Below are 21,531 nucleotides of genomic sequence, written 5' to 3'. Positions count from 1 at the left end.
ATGTGAGCTGTACATGAGGGAGGGGAGGAGAGAGGGACTGAAATGGATGGAGAATGTGAGCTGTAAATGGCGGAGGGGAGGAGAGATGGACTGATATGGATGGAGAATGTGAGCTGTAAATGGCGGAGGGGAGGAGAGATGGACTGATATGGATGGAGAATGTGAGCTGTACATGAGGGAAGGGAGGAGAGAGGGACTGATATGGATGGAGAATGTGAGCTGTAAATGGCAGAGGGGAGGAGAGAGGGACTGATATGGATGGAGAATGTGAGCTGTAAATGGCGGAGGGGAGGAGAGATGGACTGATATGGATGGAGAATGTGAGCTGTACATGAGGGAAGGGAGGAGAGAGGGACTGATATGGATGGAGAATGTGAGCTGTAAATGGCGGAGGGGGGAAGAGAGGGACTGATATAGATGAAGATTGTGAGCTGTAAATAGGGGCGGGGAGGAGAGAGGGACTGATATGGATGGATAATGCACCGAATATGTAAAAGGTCTCTAGATTTAAAAGAAAGCAGCAGCTAGAACATAGTTGAAGCATAGAGATGTGGGAAATGTATTTTGCAGCACAAGTCCAACACACAACTTGCATAAGTAAAGTGGAAATAAGTGAGTGGAAATAAGTGTGAGTGGAAATAAGTGTGAGTGGATATCTGGCGCAGATTACTTGTCTCCTGCTGATCTGTCTGCTGTACACTCTGAGAAATATGGCAAATTCTGTACAAGCGCCTTCCCTTTGCCAGCTTCACATTTATTTTGCAGTTTGTGGTGAAGGCTTTGTCCGATCTTATACTGTTGCAATTTGCATATTTGTGGTCACATGAGGACCCTCTCGCAGACACTGGAGAATCCTGACAATATGTGGTATGGGCGGTGTGAGGATTATAGTGACTTGATACTTCGGTCATAAGACCAGACAAACCCTTTAAGCTGCATTCACACTGGACAATAATTGTGACCAAGCCTCGCACTTGTGAGACCCCGGCTGCCTGTGCACTGAGCCATCCATTGTATAGCTATTACACATAGATTGGCCAGCGTGCAGCTGCCGCTCTATATATGCTATCCCCATCCATCAGTGAAGGTTTAGTGCTGCCCGGGCTGTCATGGACTCAGATCTAGCTACAATTTAATCAAGTGACTTAAGACTTGAGGAGGCAATGAAGATGCAAACGTGCAGGCCAACACGGACTATATTAGACTTATGCAGTAGAGGAGTGTCTTGTGTTTACATGTATGTGCTGTAGACATCTGACGTGTATGTACATGTATGTAATATAAACATCTGTCATATGTGTAAATGTATGTGCTTTAATTGTGCATCGTTCATACATGTATGTGCTGTAGACATGTGTCATGTGTATATGTAGGTGCTGTAGACATGTGTCATGTGTATATGTAGGTGCTGTAGACATGTGTCATGTGTATATGTAGGTGCTGTAGACATGTGTCATGTGTATATGTAGGTGCTGTAGACATGTGTCATGTGTATATGTGTCACGGCCGGGCGGTCGGGCCGACCCAGGAGGTGGATCCACTGGACCGAACTCGAAGATGGTGGTAGGGAGTCCGGCAGCTGAAGCACTGATGGGCAGCAAAACAGTCCGTGCAAGTGAAGGCAGCGGAGGAGTCCCTGGGACCACGGAGTCACAGATGGTAGTCCTGGTGACGTAGCTCAGGTTCGGAAGCCGAGATGATATCAGGCGGGGTCCGGAACCTCAGGAGCGAGATGACGGGTCACCGCAGGGATCCGAGATGGTACGGACTGTCAGATGGCAGACGGACAGTGTGCGGGGTTCAGGATACGGCTGACTGGATGGCGAGGCAGGTACGGCTCTACAAAGAGAGATAGGTGAGTACAGGCACATAAACACCAGGAGACCTGACTCCTAGCTCAGGGAACACGAAGATCAGGCCCCGCCCCCTTGGACAATAACCCCCTTTATACCCAGTACCTGTTCAACCTCATTTCCTGTTAATGGACGCTGGCCCTTTAAGAAAGGGTCAGTGACCGCGCGCGCGCCCTAACGCGCATGCGCGCCGCCCGGGTGCCAGAAGCCAGGGAAGGAGGCTGAGAGGAGGACGCAGGAGAGCCGGCCAGGTCCTGGGAAGCCGTCGGGCGCCGGGATCGGGGACCAGGGGGCCTGGGACGGACGGAATCCGGGGGCTGAGGAGCGGGCAGCGTGGCAGGTGAGCCGGGGAGCGGGGGTGAGGACCCGGGGAGCGTGACAGTACCCCCCCCCCCACGCCCCCCACCCCGCAACCGGGACATGAAGGCACGGATAAGAGGAGTGCCCACGTTCTCCCTGGGCTCCCAAGACCTATCCTCAGGACCATACCCTTCCCAGTCCACCAGGAAGAACTGCCGACCTCGAACAGTCTTCATGGCCACGATATCCCTTACCGCATAGATGTCGTCATCGGCAATAGGTGGAGGGGCCGGACTGGCAGCATCGGAGAAGGGACCAAGGATAACCGGCTTGAGCAGGGAGACGTGGAATGAGTTGGGTATCCTCATCGTGGCCGGGAGCTGTAGCTTGTAGGAAACCTCATTGATCTTGCTGAGGACTTTAAACGGCCCAATGTAGCGAGGACCCAGCTTGTATGATGGTATCTTCAGGCGGACGTACTGGGAAGCAAGCCAGACGAGGTCTCCAGGAGAGAAACACGGAGGGTCCAGACGTCTCTTGTCGGCGTGTCTTTTCATCCGCAGGGAAGCACGCCCAAGGGACGATTTGACAGAGTCCCAAATGTTTGCAAAGTCACGGGCTACTGTATCTGCAGCAGGGACATCCGAAGAGGGGGATACAGGCAATGGGATGGAAGGCTGAAGCCCGTAAACAACATGGAAGGGAGAGCTGGAGGACGACTCACTGAAGTGGTGGTTGTGGGAGAATTCAGCCCAAGGTAGAAGGGCGGACCAGTCGTCATGATGGGCATTGACGTAGTGACGTAAGAAAGAGGTCAAGATTTGATTGACCCTCTCTACCTGGCCATTAGACTGAGGATGGTATGCAGATGAAAAGTCCAGAGTCACTCCCAGATGGTTACAGAGAGCCCTCCAGAAGCGGGAAGTGAACTGAGTTCCTCTGTCTGATACGATGTGTAATGGAAAGCCATGCAAGCGGAAGATGTGTTGTATATAGGCGTCCGCGAGTTCCTGAGCAGAGGGCAGTCCAGCCATAGGGACGAAATGGGCCATTTTAGAGAACCGATCCACCACGACCCATATGACTGTGTGTCCGGATGACAATGGCAAGTCCGTAATAAAGTCCATAGCTATGTGTTGCCACGGAACTGAGGGTATCGGTAGAGGCAGAAGACGGCCATAGGGCAGGTGTTTGGGCGTCTTGTTCCTGGCACAAGAGGAGCAGGCAGAGACAAAGGCGGCGACGTCAGTGCGAAGGGATGGCCACCAGTAATGGCGTACAATCGCACCCCATGTTCTCTTCTGGCCTGCATGGCCGGCTGTTTTTGAGGCATGACCCCAGTGTAACACTTTTAGCCTGTCGGTCTCCGAGACATAGGTCTTCCCGGGTGGTATTTGGGCCAGAGTGACGGGAGCCACCGGAACAATCTTGCTAGGAGGGATGATAGGTTGGGTAGTCTCTTCCTCCTGCTCCATGGGCATGAGGGACCTAGACAAGGCATCGGCGCGTACATTCTTGTCCGCGGGTCGGAAGTGGAGCTGGAAGTCAAACCTGGCAAAGAATAAGGACCACCTGGCTTGCCGTGGGTTCAGTCGCTGAGCGGACCGCAGGTATTCCAGGTTCTTGTGGTCCGTGTAGATGGTCACGGGGTACACTGCTCCTTCCAGGAGGTAACGCCACTCCTCCAGAGCTAGTTTGACCGCCAATAATTCTCGGTCACCGATGGTGTAATTCCGTTCAGGTGCTGAGAAGCTCTTAGAAAAGAAACCGCAAGTCACCATCTTCCCGGAGGAGGATTTTTGCATGAGCACTGCTCCGGCTCCTGAGGAGGAGGCATCCACCTCCAAGGTGAACTGGCGGTTTAACTCCGGTCGGTGGAGTACAGGAGAGGAGGCGAAAGCTCGCTTCAAAGAGCAAAACGCGGCGTCGGCCGCAGGTGACCAGTCCTTTGGTTTAGCCTCCTTTTTGGTCAAAGCGGAGAGAGGAGCAGTCAGGGCGGAGAAGTGCGGGATAAACTGGCGGTAGTAGTTGGCGAATCCCAGGAACCGTTGGATTGCCTTCAGTCCAGAAGGAGGAGGCCAGTTGAGTATGGAGGAGACCTTCTTTGGATCCATCTGCAACCCAGTACCCGAGATGATGTATCCCAGGAAAGGAAGAGAAGACTGCTCAAAGACGCACTTCTCATATTTGGCGTAGAGACGATTCTCTCTCAGTCTTTGTAGAACCAGCTTTACGTTCTCTCTGTGGGTCTGGAGGTCCGGAGAGAAGACAAGGATGTCATCCAGATAAACTACTACACATACGTAGAGGAGGTCGGAAAATGTCGTTCACCAGTTCTTGGAATACGGCAGGAGCGTTACACAGACCGAAGGGCATCACGCAGTATTCGTAGTGCCCGTCGCGAGTATTAAATGCGGTCTTCCATTCGTCCCCAGAGCGGATACGAACTAGGTTGTAGGCACCCCGAAGATCCAGTTTGGTGAACACACGGGCTCCTCTGAGCCGGTCGAACAATTCGGGGATGAGCGGTAGGGGGTACTTGTTTTTTATGGTGATCTGATTCAAGCCCCGGTAGTCAATGCATGGGCGAAGGTCACCCTCTTTCTTCTTAACGAAGAAGAAGCCTGCTCCCGCAGGAGAGGAGGATCTCCGGATGAATCCCTTTGCCAGGCTTTCCGTGATGTATGTGGACATGGCCCTGGTTTCAGCTGGAGACAACGGATATATCCGTCCTCGAGGTGGTGTTGTTCCTGGGAGCAGGTCGATGGCGCAATCGTAGGGACGGTGTGGCGGAAGTACCTCAGACTCCTTCTTGTCAAAAACGTCCGCGAAGGACCAATAGGCCGAGGGCAGTTCCGGTAGGTTCTCTGGAGCCGGGGGACGTCGGATTGGTTGTAGGGACTTTAGACATCTCTCATGACAGGCAGAGCCCCAACGAGTGATTTCGCCAGTACCCCAGCTGACTGATGGTTCGTGTGTCCGCAACCAAGGAAGTCCCAGCAGGATTTGATGGGACATGTGTGGAAGGACGTAGAGAGCGATGTTCTCGGTGTGCAGAGCACCTATACGCAATTCCACCGGCTTGGTGATCCAGGAGATGGTATCAGAGAGGGGTCTCCCATCCACCGAGGCAATCACTAGGGGCTTATCGAGTGGAGTAACAGGCAGCTGGTACTTGTCCACCGTGGCCTGCTGGATAAAATTGCCTGCTGCTCCGGAGTCGAGGTATGCCTCAGCCGTGAAGCGCGTCTCTCCTGTTGACACTTGTACCGTCCACATAACTGGGTCTGAGAGAGTCCCAGCACCTAGGGTGGCCTCTCCTACCAACCCTAGGCTTTGGAGTTTCCCGGCCTTTCCGGACAGGAGCGTAAGAGATGAGTGCCCTCTCCGCAGTAAAAGCAGAGGCCTTTGGCGAGCCGCTCTGCTCTACGTTGGTCAGACTGTCGTACTCGGTCAACCTGCATGGGCTCGTGGACAGGAATCCCAGCTGTTGATGAGTGAGGCACAGAGGACTTCTGTGGAGGAGGGGAGTGCCGTACTGCACGTCTCTCACGATACAGCTCTTTGGAGCGTTCCTGGAAACGAATGTCCACTCGAGTGGCTAGGGCAATCAGGGCATCTAGGGTGGAGGGCACGTCACGACCCGCCAACTCATCCTTGATGCGACTCGAGAGTCCTTCCCAGAAGGCGGCTGTCAGGGCCTCATTATTCCACCCGAGTTCAGAAGCCAAAGTACGGAAACGGATGGCATATTGGCCCACCGTCAGTGTTCCTTGACGTAGGCGGAGGAGGGATGAAGCAGACGCAGAGGCGCGTCCCGGCTCGTCGAAGGTGCTGCGAAAGGCCTGCAGGAAGTCTTGAAGGTTCTTGGTCATGGGGTCCTCCTTCTCCCACAAGGGGTTCATCCACGCCAGCGCCTCGCCCTCCAGATGAGACATTATAAAGGCGACCTTGGCTTGGTCAGAGGCGAACAGATGTGGCAGCTGCGTGAAATGAAGGGAACACTGGTTTATGAAGCCCCTGCAGGTCTTGGGATCTCCAGCATAACGAGGTGGTGACGCCAAACGGAGACGGGAAGCATCTGAAGAGGCTGCCACTGGTGCGGGAGCCATGGCTTGCCTAGCTGGGGACCTGGGTGCCGCAGGCGTCATTGATGCTTGTAACGTGTACAGGCGGGTGTCCACGGAGGTCATAAATTGCAACATGCGGGTCTGGACTTCATGCTGACGTTGGAGTTCCTCTTGCAAGGCCGCTAGTGCTGCAGCGGGATCCATGGCCTGATCTTACTGTCACGGCCGGGCGGTCGGGCCGACCCAGGAGGTGGATCCACTGGACCGAACTCGAAGATGGTGGTAGGGAGTCCGGCAGCTGAAGCACTGATGGGCAGCAAAACAGTCCGTGCAAGTGAAGGCAGCGGAGGAGTCCCTGGGACCACGGAGTCACAGATGGTAGTCCTGGTGACGTAGCTCAGGTTCGGAAGCCGAGATGATATCAGGCAGGGTCCGGAACCTCAGGAGCGAGATGACGGGTCACCGCAGGGATCCGAGATGGTACGGACTGTCAGATGGCAGACGGACAGTGTGCGGGGTTCAGGATACGGCTGACTGGATGGCGAGGCAGGTACGGCTCTACAAAGAGAGATAGGTGAGTACAGGCACATAAACACCAGGAGACCTGACTCCTAGCTCAGGGAACACGAAGATCAGGCCCCGCCCCCTTGGACAATAACCCCCTTTATACCCAGTACCTGTTCAACCTCATTTCCTGTTAATGGACGCTGGCCCTTTAAGAAAGGGTCAGTGACCGCGGCGCGCGCCCTAACGCGCATGCGCGCCGCCCGGGTGCCAGAAGCCAGGGAAGGAGGCTGAGAGGAGGACGCAGGAGAGCCGGCCAGGTCCTGGGAAGCCGTCGGGCGCCGGGATCGGGGACCAGGGGGCCTGGGACGGACGGAATCCGGGGGCTGAGGAGCGGGCAGCGTGGCAGGTGAGCCGGGGAGCGGGGGTGAGGACCCGGGGAGCGTGACAATATGTAGGTGCTGTAGACATGTGTCATGTGTATATGTAGGTGCTGTAGACATGTGTCATGTGTATATGTAGGTGCTGTAGACATGTGTCATGTGTATATGTAGGTGCTGTAGACATGTGTCATGTGTATATGTAGGTGCTGTAGAAATGTGTCATGTGTATATGTAGGTGCTGTAGACATGTGTCATGTGTATATGTAGGTGCTGTAGACATGTGTCATGTGTATATGTAGGTGCTGTAGACATGTGTCATGTGTATATGTAGGTGCTGTAGAAATGTGTCATGTGTATATGTAGGTGCTGTAGACATGTGTCATGTGTATATGTAGGTGCTGTAGACATGTGTCATGTGTATATGTAGGTGCTGTAGACATGTGTCATGTGTATATGTAGGTGCTCTAGATGAGTTTCATGTGTGTATATGTATGTGCCTTAGACATGCATTGTGTGTGTACATGGATGTGTTGACCTGTTGTTTCTATTTCAGTGTATAATACGGGGCCGGAGCGGGAGAACATCTGCAGAACGTGGGGGCAGTATCATTACGAAACATTTGATGGACTTTATTTTTTTTTCCCTGGAAAATTGACATATGATCTCCTGCGCCACGTAGAACCAGATGAGCAAAGCTTCGCTGTACAGGTGAGATGACTGCACAGTTTCTCTTCATTTATACTATAGCTATCTCATTGGTTGTTTTTACATTGCGCCATTTTCTGGTGGCGTCCAGCTCTCATACTGAGACCTCAGGGTCAGTGACAGTCCGTACATCCAGTAGGAAACGTGTGTGAGTGATCAACCTAATGACAAGAGGATGAACAGTACTGCTATAATGCAGCAATTATGTGAAATCTGCATCCTCATTCCATAACATCTGATCTCTCCAACTGAAGCCATCCTTCCTCTCAGAGGTGGCAGCTACTCCCCGAATCCCTCAATATGAAGCCATCCTTCCTCTCAGAGGTGGCAGCTACTCCCCGAATCCCTCAATCTGAAGCCATCCTTCCTCTCAGAGGTGGCAGCTACTCCCCGAATCCCTCAATATGAAGCCATCCTTCCTCTCAGAGGTGGCAGCTACTCCCCGAATCCCTCAATCTGAAGCCATCCTTCCTCTCAGAGGTGGCAGCTACTCCCCGAATCCCTCAATATGAAGCCATCCCTCCAGTTGACTCAGAGGTGGCAGCTACTCCCCGAATCCCTCAATCTGAAGCCATCCTTCCTCTCAGAGGTGGCAGCTACTCCCCGAATCCCTCAATATGAAGCCATCCCTCCAGTTGACTCTCAGAGGTGGCAGCTACTCCCCGAATCCCTCAATATGAAGCCATCCTTTCAGTTGACTCTCAGAGGTAGCAGCTACTCCCCGAATCCCTCAATATGAAGCCATCCCTCCAGTTGACTCTCAGAGATGGCAGCTACTCCCAAATTCTCTTCATATGAATCAATCCTTCTACTTAACTGTCAGAGATGACAGCTACTCTATGGATCCCTTCATATGAAGCCATGCTTCTTCTTGACTCTCAGAGTTGGCATCTACTCCCTCCCTGGATCGTTCAATGTGGAGCAATTCTTCCACTTGACTCTCAGAGGTGGCAGCTACTCCAGATACTCTACTTCAATATGGAACCATTCTTCCACTTGACTCTCAGAAATGACAGCTACTCACAGGATCCCTATAGCTGGATTCATCCTTCCAGGGATGGCAGCTGCTGTGGGTGTACATCATGCCAAGTGAAATCATGTCGCCCATAGCAAAAGTCCTAATTGGGCCCCCTCTCCTAAAATATAATATTTGGTGGAGTAGACAGTGTTCCGATGCAGTGACGCAGTCACAGAAAGGCGTACCTCCTAATTTTTAGAGACATATGTATTTCAGTACTTGCACAACGCTTTTGCTTCCATGGAAGCCTATTAGTGTTCAAACCAAGTAAAATACCCCTTTCATGCTTTCACGAATCAGTCACTCACTGTATCATAGGGACGCTGTGAGTGACAGCTCAGTCGCCCAATAGATGGCAGGGGCATACTGTGCTGTCAGTATTTTGAAAGACAGCACAGCTGCCCACTCTGGAATTGCAGCGGACTGGGCTGTTCCCAGAAAATTGAAGGGTGTCTTTGTAGCCTTACCATGGGCTTTCTCCCGATGTCAGACCTTTTCTACTTGTAGCTTTGTGCTCGGTGTTGCGATATTCTGGTCTTTGTTGCTTAACCTCGGATTGTGGCTTGTGACTACTCTCTTGTAGTATCCCTTTTGCTATTTCACTTGTCTGATCCTTTTGTCTCTGACCTACTCTCCTGTCTTTTGACCTTGGACTCCTTGGCTTTCCCACCTCATGACATGACGCATTAACCGACCCCAGATGTAGAGTTGTTGCGCTGCCGCATGAACTGCCCCCAGATGTAGAGTTGTTGAGCTGCTGCATGAACCTACCCAATATGTAGAGTTGTTGCGCTGCCGCATGAACCTACTGTGAGGGCATAGGAGTATATTCTGGGCTATGAAGCCATATTCCTATAGCCATCTTCCTGAAAGGTAGTAAAGAGGCTTCAATTAGTATGCTAATGAACTTGAGCAACTGGTCTGTGTGAGCAGAAAGCAATCTCCTATGATATGGAGATTAGCTGAGCTGTTAAGCTGGTGTCACACATAACGACGACGACAACGACGTCGCTGCTACGTCACCATTTTCTGTGACGTTGCAGCGACGTCCCGTCGCTGTGTGTGACATCCAGCAACGACCTGGCCCCTGCTGTGAGGTCGCCGGTCGTTGCTGAATGTCCAGCTTCATTTTTTGGTCGTCACTCTCCCGCTGTGACACACACATCGCTGTGTGTGACAGCGAGAGAGCGACGAAATGAAGCGAGCAGAGGGAGCAGGAGCCGGCGTCTGGCAGCTGCGGTAAGCTGTAACCAGCGTAAACATCGGGTAACCAAGGGAAGACCTTTCCCTGGTTACCCGATATTTACCTTCGTTACCGGCCTCCGCTCTTGCTGCCAGCGCCGGCTCCTGCACTGTGACATGTGGCTGCAGTATGCATCGGGTAATTAACCCGATGTATACTGTAGCAAGGAGAGCAAGGAGACAGCGCTAAGCAGTGCACGCGGCTCCCTGCTCTCTGCACTGTGACATGTAGCTGCAGCACACATCGGGTTAATTAACCCGATGTGTACTGTACCTAGGAGAGCAAGGAGCCAGCGCTAAGCGCGGCTCCCTGCTCTCTGCACATGTAGCACAGCGACGTTATGATCGCTGCTTCTGCTGTGTTTGACAGCTAAGCAGCGATCATAACAGCGACTTACAAGGTCGCTGTTACGTCACCGAAAATGGTGACGTAACAGCGACGTCGTTGTCGCTGTCGCTTTGTGTGACACCAGCTTTAGCCCTGGGAATCATCAAAAGACCCAGGAAGATCCCCCTCAGTGACACTGTGGTAGAAGTTTGTATCTACTTAGCAGGCTTTGAAGTATCCAGACAGCCAGACTCCAGTAAAATATGTGTAATATCTCGTGAGCTGTGCTTCCTATAAATATGTCAAGCAGAAATATGGCATTGGGGCAGGCTGACGAGCCCCGCACATATTTTATATAGGCGTAGGACCTTTGGAAGTATCCCAAACGTGATATAGGCCAGTGGGGAACCAGCAGACCAGCCATGTGTCCTATCATTTTGAAGATAAAATCATAACTGTAAAAATGAGAGCACGTCTGCCTACGACGTTCCCAGGCAAAGTTATGGCCAATAATCCCTTTGGAATATTACTTTGACTCACGGCAGGAGGAGTGGCAGTGCTTCCCTCTGAGGTCACTAAGGTAGGAAGGGACAGGGATTGAGCTTGTTTGATAACCTCAGTGCAGCCATTTTCAGCTTGTTCTTGCTCGGGGGTCTGTGTCTGAACACATGTGAGGAAGTTCCTGGAACCCTGGTCTAGCAGCGCCCCCCTGTGGCCAGATGCATAAGGTAACTGCTTGAACTGTATGCCTGTTTGTAAACCATGCTTTATTTGTAAATGTACTCCGACCTATGTGTATGCTGTAGATACCATATTGAATATATTGTAGTTTCTAGTGTGGCTTAGGCCCAATAAATTATATAATTAATCTTGGGCTGTTCTGTTATCTCGATCTTGAATCCCACGTCTGTGGGCTCTGCGAATAGTTACCGTAAATCGATTGGTGGCAGCGAGTTTATGCCAAGGATCATTGTGGGGCAGCCGGTGAGATTTGGGTAGGTTTAGATATATTTCCGTCCGCTGAGGTCGGGGGAATATATACCTTACTCTCACTGGGAGCCCTTCAGTCATCGGCATAGTAGAATAGCGGCCTCCTTGCTTATTGTCGGGCAATTCCATAATTGGCCTGACTATAAGAGGGGCGCTAGAGAGCGTGTCACGTGCTCTGTCGGTCGGACGGGTGGTAGAAAGGAAAGGAATTTCCGCCTCCTACCCCCCCCGTTCGTGACATATTGGTGGGAAGCGGTGGGATCGAGATAATAGTGTGTGAGTGTGAGACCCATACTCCCAGACACTAAAGACTGCCAGTAGCAGCTGTGGCTGTTGGGGTCTTCAGACCAGACCAACACTAGAGTGTCAGAGTGCAGATACTGTAAGGTGTGTGGGTGCGTCAGATGTCGGTTTTGTGTCAGTGACCAAAGTCTGCAAGAGTGGCTGAGAACACCAGGAGCAAAGCCAAAGAACTGGCCAATGCTCTGGCCAGAGGCGAGGAGGTGGAGGACGGTGTTGTGCGCAGCGAAGAGGAGGTTGTTCACGAGTCCTCCAGGAGCCTGACGCCAGAGAGCCACTCTGCAGAGGACAGTGCACAACCTGGCAATTATGGACAAGGCGAGAAGGAGCCCACCCAAGGGTCCTCAACGAGCCAGATGCCAGTGCTCCGCTCTGCAGTGGACAGCGGATCACCAGGCTCTGCAGCGTGCCGCAGGTCACCACCTGCCAATCCACCGAGCCTGGCAGGCTCAGATGCCCTGCTACAACTGGCTATGGCCCTACTCCAGGCTGGAGACCGGGAGAGCTACCAGGACCTCATGGCAGACCGCAAGGCAGCGCGTGAGGCTGCAGAGCGAGAGCGCGAGGCAGAGCGTGAGGCTGCAGAGCAAGAGCGCAAGGCAGAGCGTGAGGCTGCAGAGCGACAGCAACAGGCAGAGCGTGACCACCAGCTGCAGCTAGCTCAGCTCCGGCCCTCATCAGCCACCCGTGACCATCGAGACACCAAACTTCCAAAGGTCCGTGTTGAGGACTTCCCAGTGCTGGAGAAGGATGGAGACTTGGACTCTTTTCTGACTGCCTTTGAACGGACTTGCCGGCAGCACCATCTGGACAAGGACCAGTGGGCCAAATACCTGACCCCCCGTTTATGGGGTAAGGCCCTTGAAATCCTTGGGGACTTGCCTGCTGAGGCAGATCAGGGCTATGACACCATCAAGCAGGCCCTGATCCAACAGTACAACCTTACTCCGGAGTCCTACCGCAAGAAGTTCCGGAGCCTGCAGAAGGGACCAAAGGACTCCTGGGCTGACCACCGGCGGGCACTTGCCTGAGCTGCCGACCAATGGACCCAAGGCCTGCAGCTTACCACCGGACCGGAGATCCTGGATCTGTTCATCACGGAGCAACTCTTGTGGAACTGCCCTGAGGATCTCTGCCAGTTCATCCGAGACCAGAAGCCAAAGGGGTCCACTGCTACGGCCGCCCTGACGGATGACTACACCAACAATCGGGCCCCTGAGGCCAAGAGAGCGGACGCCAGCAGCACCTGGAGAGGGGGTAAGATGAATTCTGCGACTGCCCCACCTGCCCCTAGACTGCAGGGGGTGTCCCCCCCCCAACTCCGCTCTCCAGGCCCATGGCAGAACCAAGGCGGTGCCACCAGTGCAACCAACCTGGACACATCAAGGCCATGTGCCCTCAGCGTCCCGAGGCCCCAGCCCCATCCCCGTCCCAAAAACCTCCCACGGTGTGGTGTGTGGGTGGGGGTGGTGGTAGGTCCCGGGACAACTTACAGCCCGTCACAGTCGGCCGGTCTACGACCATGGGACTGCGAGACAGCGCCACCGAGGTGATCCTCGTATGGCCTGAGATGGTGTCCCCCCAAGACTTGGTGCCCGGAAAAACCCTCGCTGTCTCCGGGATTGGAGGCATTGACCCGGCGCTCTCCGTCGCCAAGGTTTATTTGAATTGGGGTGCAGGATGAGGGGTGAGGGAGGTGGGGATAACTGTTTGGAGTCCCGCCAAAGTGTTACTTGGGACAGATTTGGGGCGGATAACCTCCCAGTTTGAGGCCCCCGAATCCCCAAGGGCTGATCTTTCAGCCAGTACTGACATTATCCCTGACAATGTTGATGTGTTATCTGTACGTGATGTAAGGGAGGAGGGAGTGAGCTCGGGGTCTTCTGCTTACACTGACACCACACACACAGCTGCAGCTGTGACAGGGGAGGGGGTGGGAGAAGGGTGTGACAATGCCTTTACCAGTGATCAGCCAGTGAGCTGGGATCTGTTGCCCTCTGCAGAGATAAGCAGGGAGCAGGATACTGCAGGGAGAGAGCCAGTGTGTGAGGTGGGGGCTACCACAGCAAATGCGGGGTCCCCGGAGATTTCACAGCAGGGTTCTGTGGCTGCAGGGGGGGAACAGGCAGGTGAGATTGGGGCGGGCCCAGGAGCGGAAGTGTTCCCAGGTAAGATCTCGGTGAAGGGTTCCCCCACAACTGCGGGGTGTCAGGAAGCCAAGTAGGTCTGCCTGAACCGGCGACTTGGTCAGGAATGGAGGAGTAGCAGGCACGACCCATGGTAACAGCGGCTGTGGCCGCTGTCACCCGCAGTGGGAGTGCTGGAACCCAAGAGGCCTCCCAGAGGTCCGATTGCTCTTCCCCTTTTGACCAAGTGGCAGCCGAGTCATGCGGAGGCCAGGACACAGGTCCCGGAGTACTGACCGAAGATGTGACAGTCTCGTCGATTCTGGCCACATCTAGTCAGGGGTTCAGGCAGCGTTAGAAGCTGACGACAGCCTGAAAGCTCTTAAGGAGCAGGCGGCACAGCCTCCCTCGGACTCGGACCCGGAGCAAGTGGTCTGGGACCAAGGACGGCTGTACCGGGTCACGGTGCAGCCGGGTTCACTAGAGGCGTGGCCCAGGGACCGACAGTTGGTGGTACCCTATCCATTCCGGACGGAGTTGTTGCGGATTGCACATGAGATTCCGATGGCCGGACACCTAGGGATCGCTAAGACCAAGGCCAGGTTAACCCAGCATTTCTACTGACCAAAAATGGGGGCCGATGTGGTTGCCTACTGCCGTTCGTGTGACGCCTGTCAGAGAGTGGGGAAGGTGGGGCCACGCCCCAAAGCCCCACTGGTATCTCTGCCCAACATAGATAAGCCTTTCAGGAGGGTGGCTGTGGATCTGGTCGGCCCGCTGGCCAACCCCAGCAGCTCCAGGAAATGCTTCATACTGACGGTAGTAGACTATGCCACCCGGTACCCTGAAGCGGTAGCCTTGTCGTCCATTCAGGCTGACAAGGTGGCCACCGCATTGCTGGAGATTTTCTCCCGAGTGGGTTTTCCCCAGGAAATGCTCACTGACCGGGGGACCCAATTCATGTCGCAGCTGATGGAGTCCCTCTGTAAGCAAATCCAGGTGCAACATCTGGTGGCCAGCCCATACCATCCACAGACTAATGGCCTGTGCCAGCGGTTCAATGGCACCTTAAAGCAGATGTTTAAGATGTTGGTCGACTCCCATGGGCGCGACTGGGAGCGGTATCTCCCACACCTGTTATTTGCTTTCCGGGAGGTTCCACAGGCCTCAACGGGGTTCTCACCTTTTGAGCTCCTGTACGGGCGACGTGTGTGGGGCCCCCTGGCTCTGGTGAAAGAGGCTTGGGAAGGGGATTTGGCCAACCTTGGAGTGTCTGTCATTGAGAATGTTGTGCGCTTCCGGGACAAAATGCAGGCCTTGACGCAGCTGGTGCACGACAATATGGCTCAAGCCCAGGCCGATCAGAAGCGTTGGTACGACCAGAATGCTTGTGAGAGGACCTACCAAGTGGGTCAAAAGGTGTGGGTACTGGTCCCCGTACCACAGGATAAGCTTCAGGCGGCCTGGAAAGGCCCATACCTCGTGTACCAGCAGCTCAACCCTGTAACGTACCTGGTCACCCTGGACCCTGCCCGTGGAAGGCGGAAGGCCTTCCATGTGAACATGATGAAGGCACATCATGAGCGGGAGGCATGTGCACTCCCCGTGTGCAACCTGCCCGAAGAGGGAGAGGCGGAAACCCTCTTGGATATGCTTGCCCAGGTCAGGGCAGGTGGATCCATTGAGGATGTGGAGGTTGGCCACCAGCTTTTGGAGGACCAACGGTCCCAGCTGTGGGCCAACCTACACTCCTTTGTTTACCAACCGGCCCGGAAGGACTGAGTTGGCCGTCCATCACGTGGACACTGGGGATCATCCCCCGATCCGGCGTTCAGCATATCGGGTCTCCCTGGAGGTGCAGCAACACATGCGCCAGGAGATTGACGAGATGCTGAAGCTGGGGGTGATCCAGGCATCCAACAGCGCTTGGGCCTCGCCTGTAGTCCTCGTCCCAAAGAAGGACCGAACCATTCGGTTCTGCGTGGACTACAAGGGGCTCAATGCTGTCTCGGTCGCCGATGCGTACCCAATGCCACGCATCGATGACCTGCTTGATCAGTTGGCCGGGGCTCAGTACCTGACCATCATGGATCTGAGCCGAGGATATTGGCAGATCCCCTGACTCGCGAGGCCAGGGAGCGCTCTGCCTTTATTACCCAATTTGAATTGTACGAGTCCACGGTGATGCCCTTCGGAATGAGGAATGCCCCTGCCACTTTCCAGCGGATGGTCAACACCCTGCTCAAGGGACTTGAAGGGTACGCGGCCGTGTACCTGGATGACATTGCCATCTTCAGTCCCACCTGGGAGGACCACCTAGAGCATTTAGCACAGGTGCTCAGGCGGATCCACCAGGCAGGTTTGACCATCAAGCCGGGAAAGTGTCAGCTGGCCATGAGCGAGGTCCACTACCTGGGTCACCGGGTAGGCGGGGGAGCTCTGAAGCCAGAGCCTGAGAAAGTGGAGGCCATCACATCCTGGCCCACCCCCAGAACCAAGAAGCAGGTGATGTCCTTCTTGGGGACCGCCGGGTACTATAGGAGGTTTGTTCCACACTATAGTAGCCTGGCAAAGCCCCTGACGGACCTCACCAAGAAGAAGCTGCCCTCTGCAGTCGATTGGACAGTGGACTGCGAGACAGCCTTCTGAGCCCTAAAGGGTGCCCTGTCCAGCTCGCCAGTACTACAGGCAGCCGACTTCACGCGGCCGTTCGCAGTACAGACCGACGCCAGTGACTTTGGCCTCGGTGCGGTGCTCAGCCAGGTGGACTCTGTGAGCCAAGAGCACACAGTCTTGTATCTGAGCAGGAAGCTGTTGCCAAGGGAGGTGGCCTACTCCACGATGGAAAAGGAATGCCTGGCCATAGTGTGGGCTCTGCAGCGTCTGCAACCCTATCTATATGGGCGCCGCTTCATCGTGGAGACGGACCACAATCCCCTCAGCTGGTTACACACAGTCTCCGGGACGAATGGGAGGTTGTTGCGATGGAGCCTTGCGCTCCAGCAGTACAACTTCACCATTCGCCACAAGAAAGGCAGTGACCATGGTAACGCAGACAGGCTGTCCCGACAAGGAGAGGTCACAGACGGGCGCGAGGAGGGATGTGTGAGGGCATAGGAGTATATTCTGGGCTATGAAGCTATATTCCTATAGCCATCTTCCTGAAAGGTAGTAAAGAGGCTATAATTAGTATGCTAATGCACTTGAGCAACTGGTCTGTGTGAGCAGAAAGCAATCTCCTATGATATGGAGATTAGCTGAGCTGTTAGCCCTGGGAATCATCAAAAGACCCAGGAAGATCCCCCTCAGTGACACTGTGGTAGAAGTTTGTATCTACTTAGCAGGCTTTGAAGTATCCAGACAGCCAGACTCCAGTAAAATATGTGTAATATCTCGTGAGCTGTGCTTCCTATAAATATGTCAAGCAGAAATATGGCATTGGGGCAGGCTGACGAGCCCCGCACATATTTTATATAGGCGTAGGTTCTTTGGAAGTATCCCAAACGTGATATAGGCCAGTGGGGAACCAGCAGACCAGCCATGTGTCCTATCATTTTGAAGATAAAATCATAACTGTAAAAATGAGAGCACGTCCGCCTATGATGTTCCCAGGCAAAGTTATGGCCAATAATCCCTTTGGAATATTACTTTGACTCAAGGCAGGAGGAGTGGCAGTGCTTCCCTCTGAGGTCACTAAGGTAGGAAGGGACAGGGATTGAGCTTGTTTGATAACCTCAGTGCAGCCATTTTCAGCTTGTTGTTGCTCGGGGGTCTGTGTCTGAACACATGTGAGGAAGTTCCTGGAACCCTGGTCTAGCAGCGCCCCCCTGTGGCCAGATGCATAAGGTAACTGCTTGAACTGTATGCCTGTTTGTAAACCATGCTTTATTTGTAAATGTACTCTGACCTATGTATATGCTGTAGATACCATATTGTATATATTGTAGTTTCTAGTGTGGCTTAGGCCCAATAAATTATATAATTAATCTTGGGCTGTTCTGTTATCTCGATCTTGAATCCCACGTCTGTGTGCTCGGCGAATAGTTACCGTAAATCGTTTGGTGGCAGCGAGGTTATGCCAAGGATCATGGTGGGGCGGCCGGTGAGATTTGGGGAGGTTTAGATATATTTCCATCCGCTGAGATCGGGGGAATATATACCTTACTCTCACCGGGAGCCCTTCAGCCATTGGCATAGTAGAATAGCGGCCTCCTTACTTATTGTCGGGCAATTCCATAATTGGCCTGACTATAAGAGGGGCGCTAGAGAGCGCGTCACGTGCTCTGTCGGTCAGACGGGTGGTAGAAAGGAAGGGCGTAATTTCCGCCTCCTACCCCCCGTTCGTGATACCTACCCCATATGTAGAGTTGTTGCGCTGCCGCATGTACCAACCCCAGATGTAGAGTTGCTGAGCTGCTGCATGAACTGATCCCAGATGAAGAGTTGTTGCGCTGCCGCATGAACCTACCCCATATGTAGACTTGCTGCGCTGCCGCATGAACCAACCCCAGATGTAAAGTTGTTGGGCTGCCGCATGAACGGACCCCATATGTAGAGTTGTTGCGCTCCCGCATGAACCGACCCCATATGTAGAGTTATTGAGCTGCTGCATGAACTGACCCCAGATATAGAGTTGTTGTGCTGCTGCATGAAACGACCCCAGATATAGCGTTGTTGAGCTGCCGCATGAACCGACCCCAGATGTAAAGTTGTTGCGCTGCTGCATGAACCAACCCCAGATGTAGAGTTATTGAGCTGCCACATGAACTGACCCCAGATGTAGAGTTGTTGAGCTGCAGCATGAACCAACCCCTGATGTAGAGTTATTGAGCTTCAGCATGAACCTACCCTAAACGTAGAGTTATTGAGATGCCGCATGAACCGACCCCAGACGTAGAGTTGGTGAGCTGCTGCATGAATTTACCCCATATGTAGAGTTGTTGCACTGCTGCATGAACCAACCACAGATGTAGAGTTGTTGAGCTGTTGCATGAACTGACCCCAGATGAAGAGTTGTTGCACTGCCACATGAACCTACCCCATATGTAGAGTTGTTGAGCTGCCGCATGAACCGACCCCAGATATAGAGTTGTTGCGCTGCTGCATGAAACGACCCCAGTTATAGCGTTGTTGAGCTGCCGCATGAACCGACCCCATATGTAGAGTTATTGAACTGCTGCATGAACTGACCTCAGATATAGAGTTGTTGCGCTGCTGCATGAAACGACCCCAGATATAGCGTTGTTGAGCTGCCACATGAACTGACCCCAGATGTAGAGTTGTTGCGCTGCTGCATGAACCGATCCCAGATGTAGAGTTGTTGAGCTGCTGCATGAACCAACCCCCGATGTAGAGTTATTGAGATGCCGCATGAACCGATCCCAGACGTAGAGTTACAAAAAACTAAATAGTTTTCAAAGGCAGCTTACCCGTACACTCCTGTGTGTGGATTCCAGTATCAATCCAGAAGATAGTCCGCACGGAAAACCAGAGCAGGAGCCAGCCACGGGAAATCCAAATGAAAAAACTTTATAACGCCAGCGGACAAATTTGAGGATGTCTCAGACCATGTAGAAGGCGCTTGTACGCTGAAACGCATAGTCCAAGCAGGCTACCACTCCTAATCTTTTTCCTTCACCGCCCAGAAGTGCGGCTACAATTTTATGGAATTTTTTCAAAATAAAGATTTGCAAATACAAAAATTTTTTTAATATATATCTGCATCCTCAAATTTGTCTGCTGGAGTTATAAAGTTTTTTCATTCAGACGTAGAGTTGTTGCGCTGTTGCATGAACCGACCCCAGATGTAGAGTTGTTTAGCTGCCGCATGAACCAACCCCAGATGTACAGTTGTTGCGCTGCTGCATGAACCGACCCCAGATGTAGAGTTGTGTAGCTGCCGCATGAACTGACCCCAGATGTACAGTTGTTGCGCTGCTGCATGAACCGACCCCAGATGTAGAGTTGTTTAGCTGCCGCATGAACCGACCCCAGATGTACAGTTGTTGCGCTGCTGCATGAACTGACCCCAGATGTAGAATTATTCAGCTGCCGCATGAACCAACCCCAGACGTAGAGTTATTGATCTGCTGCATGATCTGACCCCAGATGTAGAATTATTGAGCTGTGGCATGAACCGACCCCAGACGTAGAGTTATTGACCTGCTGCATGAACTGACCCCAGATGTAGAATTATTGAGCTGCGGCATGAACCGACCCCAGATGTAGTTATTGATCTGCCGCATGAACCGACCCCAGACGTAGAATTATTGATCTGCGGCATGAACTGACCCCAGACGTAGAATTATTGATCTGCTGCATGAACTGACCCCAGATGTAGAATTATTGAGCTGCGGCATGAACCGACCCCAGATGTAGAATTATTGAGCTGCGGCATGAACCGACCCCAGACGTAGAATTATTGAGCTGCCGCATGAACCGACCCCAGACGTAGAATTATTGAGCTGCTGCATGAACTGACCCCAGATGTAGAATTATTGAGCTGCGGCATGAACCGACCCCAGACGTAGAATTATTGATCTGCGGCATGAACTGACCCCAGATGTAGAATTATTGAGCTGCTGCATGAACTGACCCCAGATGTAGAATTATTCAGCTGCCGCATGAACCAACCCCCGATGTAGAGTTATTGATCTGCCGCATGAACCGACCCCAGACGTAGAATTATTGAGCTGCCGCATGAACCAACCCCCGATGTAGAGTTGTTGAGCTGCGGCATGAACCGACCCCAGACGTAGAATTATTGAGCTGCCGCATGAACCAACCCCTGATGTAGAGTTGTTGAGCTGCTGCATGAACCAACTCCCGATGTAGAGACTTGGCACTGTCTGATACAGCAGATCCATCAGTCATGGCATCTCATTGTGTTCCTCCATCACTTAATGTCCATCTTTCTGGCAGGCAATGCACTACTCTTGATGTCGCCATTTGCATGTCTCTGCCGAGTCATAGATCTGTTATTCAGACTTCTCAGTGAGTAAGAGAGGAGGATGACACACAGCTCTGCTCCTCTTCGCACTCCTCTGGGGTGGAGCCTAGACATGACCGCCCCTGCAGACTGATGTTATTAAATCCTGATGTAACATGACTGATTACCTATCACAGGTGCAAAATGACCCATCCTGCGCCTCCCACCCGTACTCATGTGCTCGCTCTGTCACCCTGTATGTTGCTGGCACTATGGAGGTGACATTACAGAACCATATTGTTCTTCTCAATAACCTCAGGTGAGTGATGTCCTTGTGGGTGGAGGGTGAATCTTGTACCTGTGGTGCAATGTCCTGTGTCTTCTCTTAGGGTCCAACTGCCGTATGTTAGCGGAGCCCTGAGGATACAGAATCTTTCTGGATACACCATTGTCACTCTGCTCTACATATTCTCCTTAACCTGGGATGGAAGCTCCGCCATTTATCTAAAGATGAGTCCGGAATATATAGGAAGAACCCGCGGACTGTGCGGAAACAACAACTGGATAGCTCATGATGATCTGGTGACCAGTTATGGTGTGGAATTACCTAGCTATCTTTTATATATCTATCTATTATCTATTGTAAGGTTGCACCCCGCAACCTGGGGGGTTCCACTCACTTGCAGCGGTGCGAGGTAGCTTTAGCAACACAGCTACAGTCTCTTTATAAAAATTCTGGCAGTTTATTTATTAGACTCAACATAAACTGCTAAACAAAATGTAA

General features: G+C 52.8%; 1 protein-coding gene across 1 annotated transcript in view; it reads left to right on the top strand.

Annotated features, from left to right (window-relative positions):
- OTOG (otogelin) overlaps positions 1-21,531 on the top strand; it is a 595,066-nt gene that overhangs the window by 10,682 nt on the left and 562,853 nt on the right. The window contains exons 4-6 of the mRNA XM_075326471.1: positions 7,664-7,818; positions 20,945-21,066; positions 21,137-21,342. Coding sequence (XP_075182586.1) covers positions 7,664-7,818; positions 20,945-21,066; positions 21,137-21,342 — 483 coding nt within the window. The remainder of the gene's footprint in view (positions 1-7,663; positions 7,819-20,944; positions 21,067-21,136; positions 21,343-21,531) is intronic.

This window comes from Anomaloglossus baeobatrachus, chromosome 10, assembly GCF_048569485.1.
Source record: "Anomaloglossus baeobatrachus isolate aAnoBae1 chromosome 10, aAnoBae1.hap1, whole genome shotgun sequence".
NCBI classification, from domain to species: domain Eukaryota; kingdom Metazoa; phylum Chordata; class Amphibia; order Anura; family Aromobatidae; genus Anomaloglossus; species Anomaloglossus baeobatrachus.
Note: the sequence above shows the minus strand (reverse complement) of the source record. Positions and strands in the feature narration are given on the sequence as shown.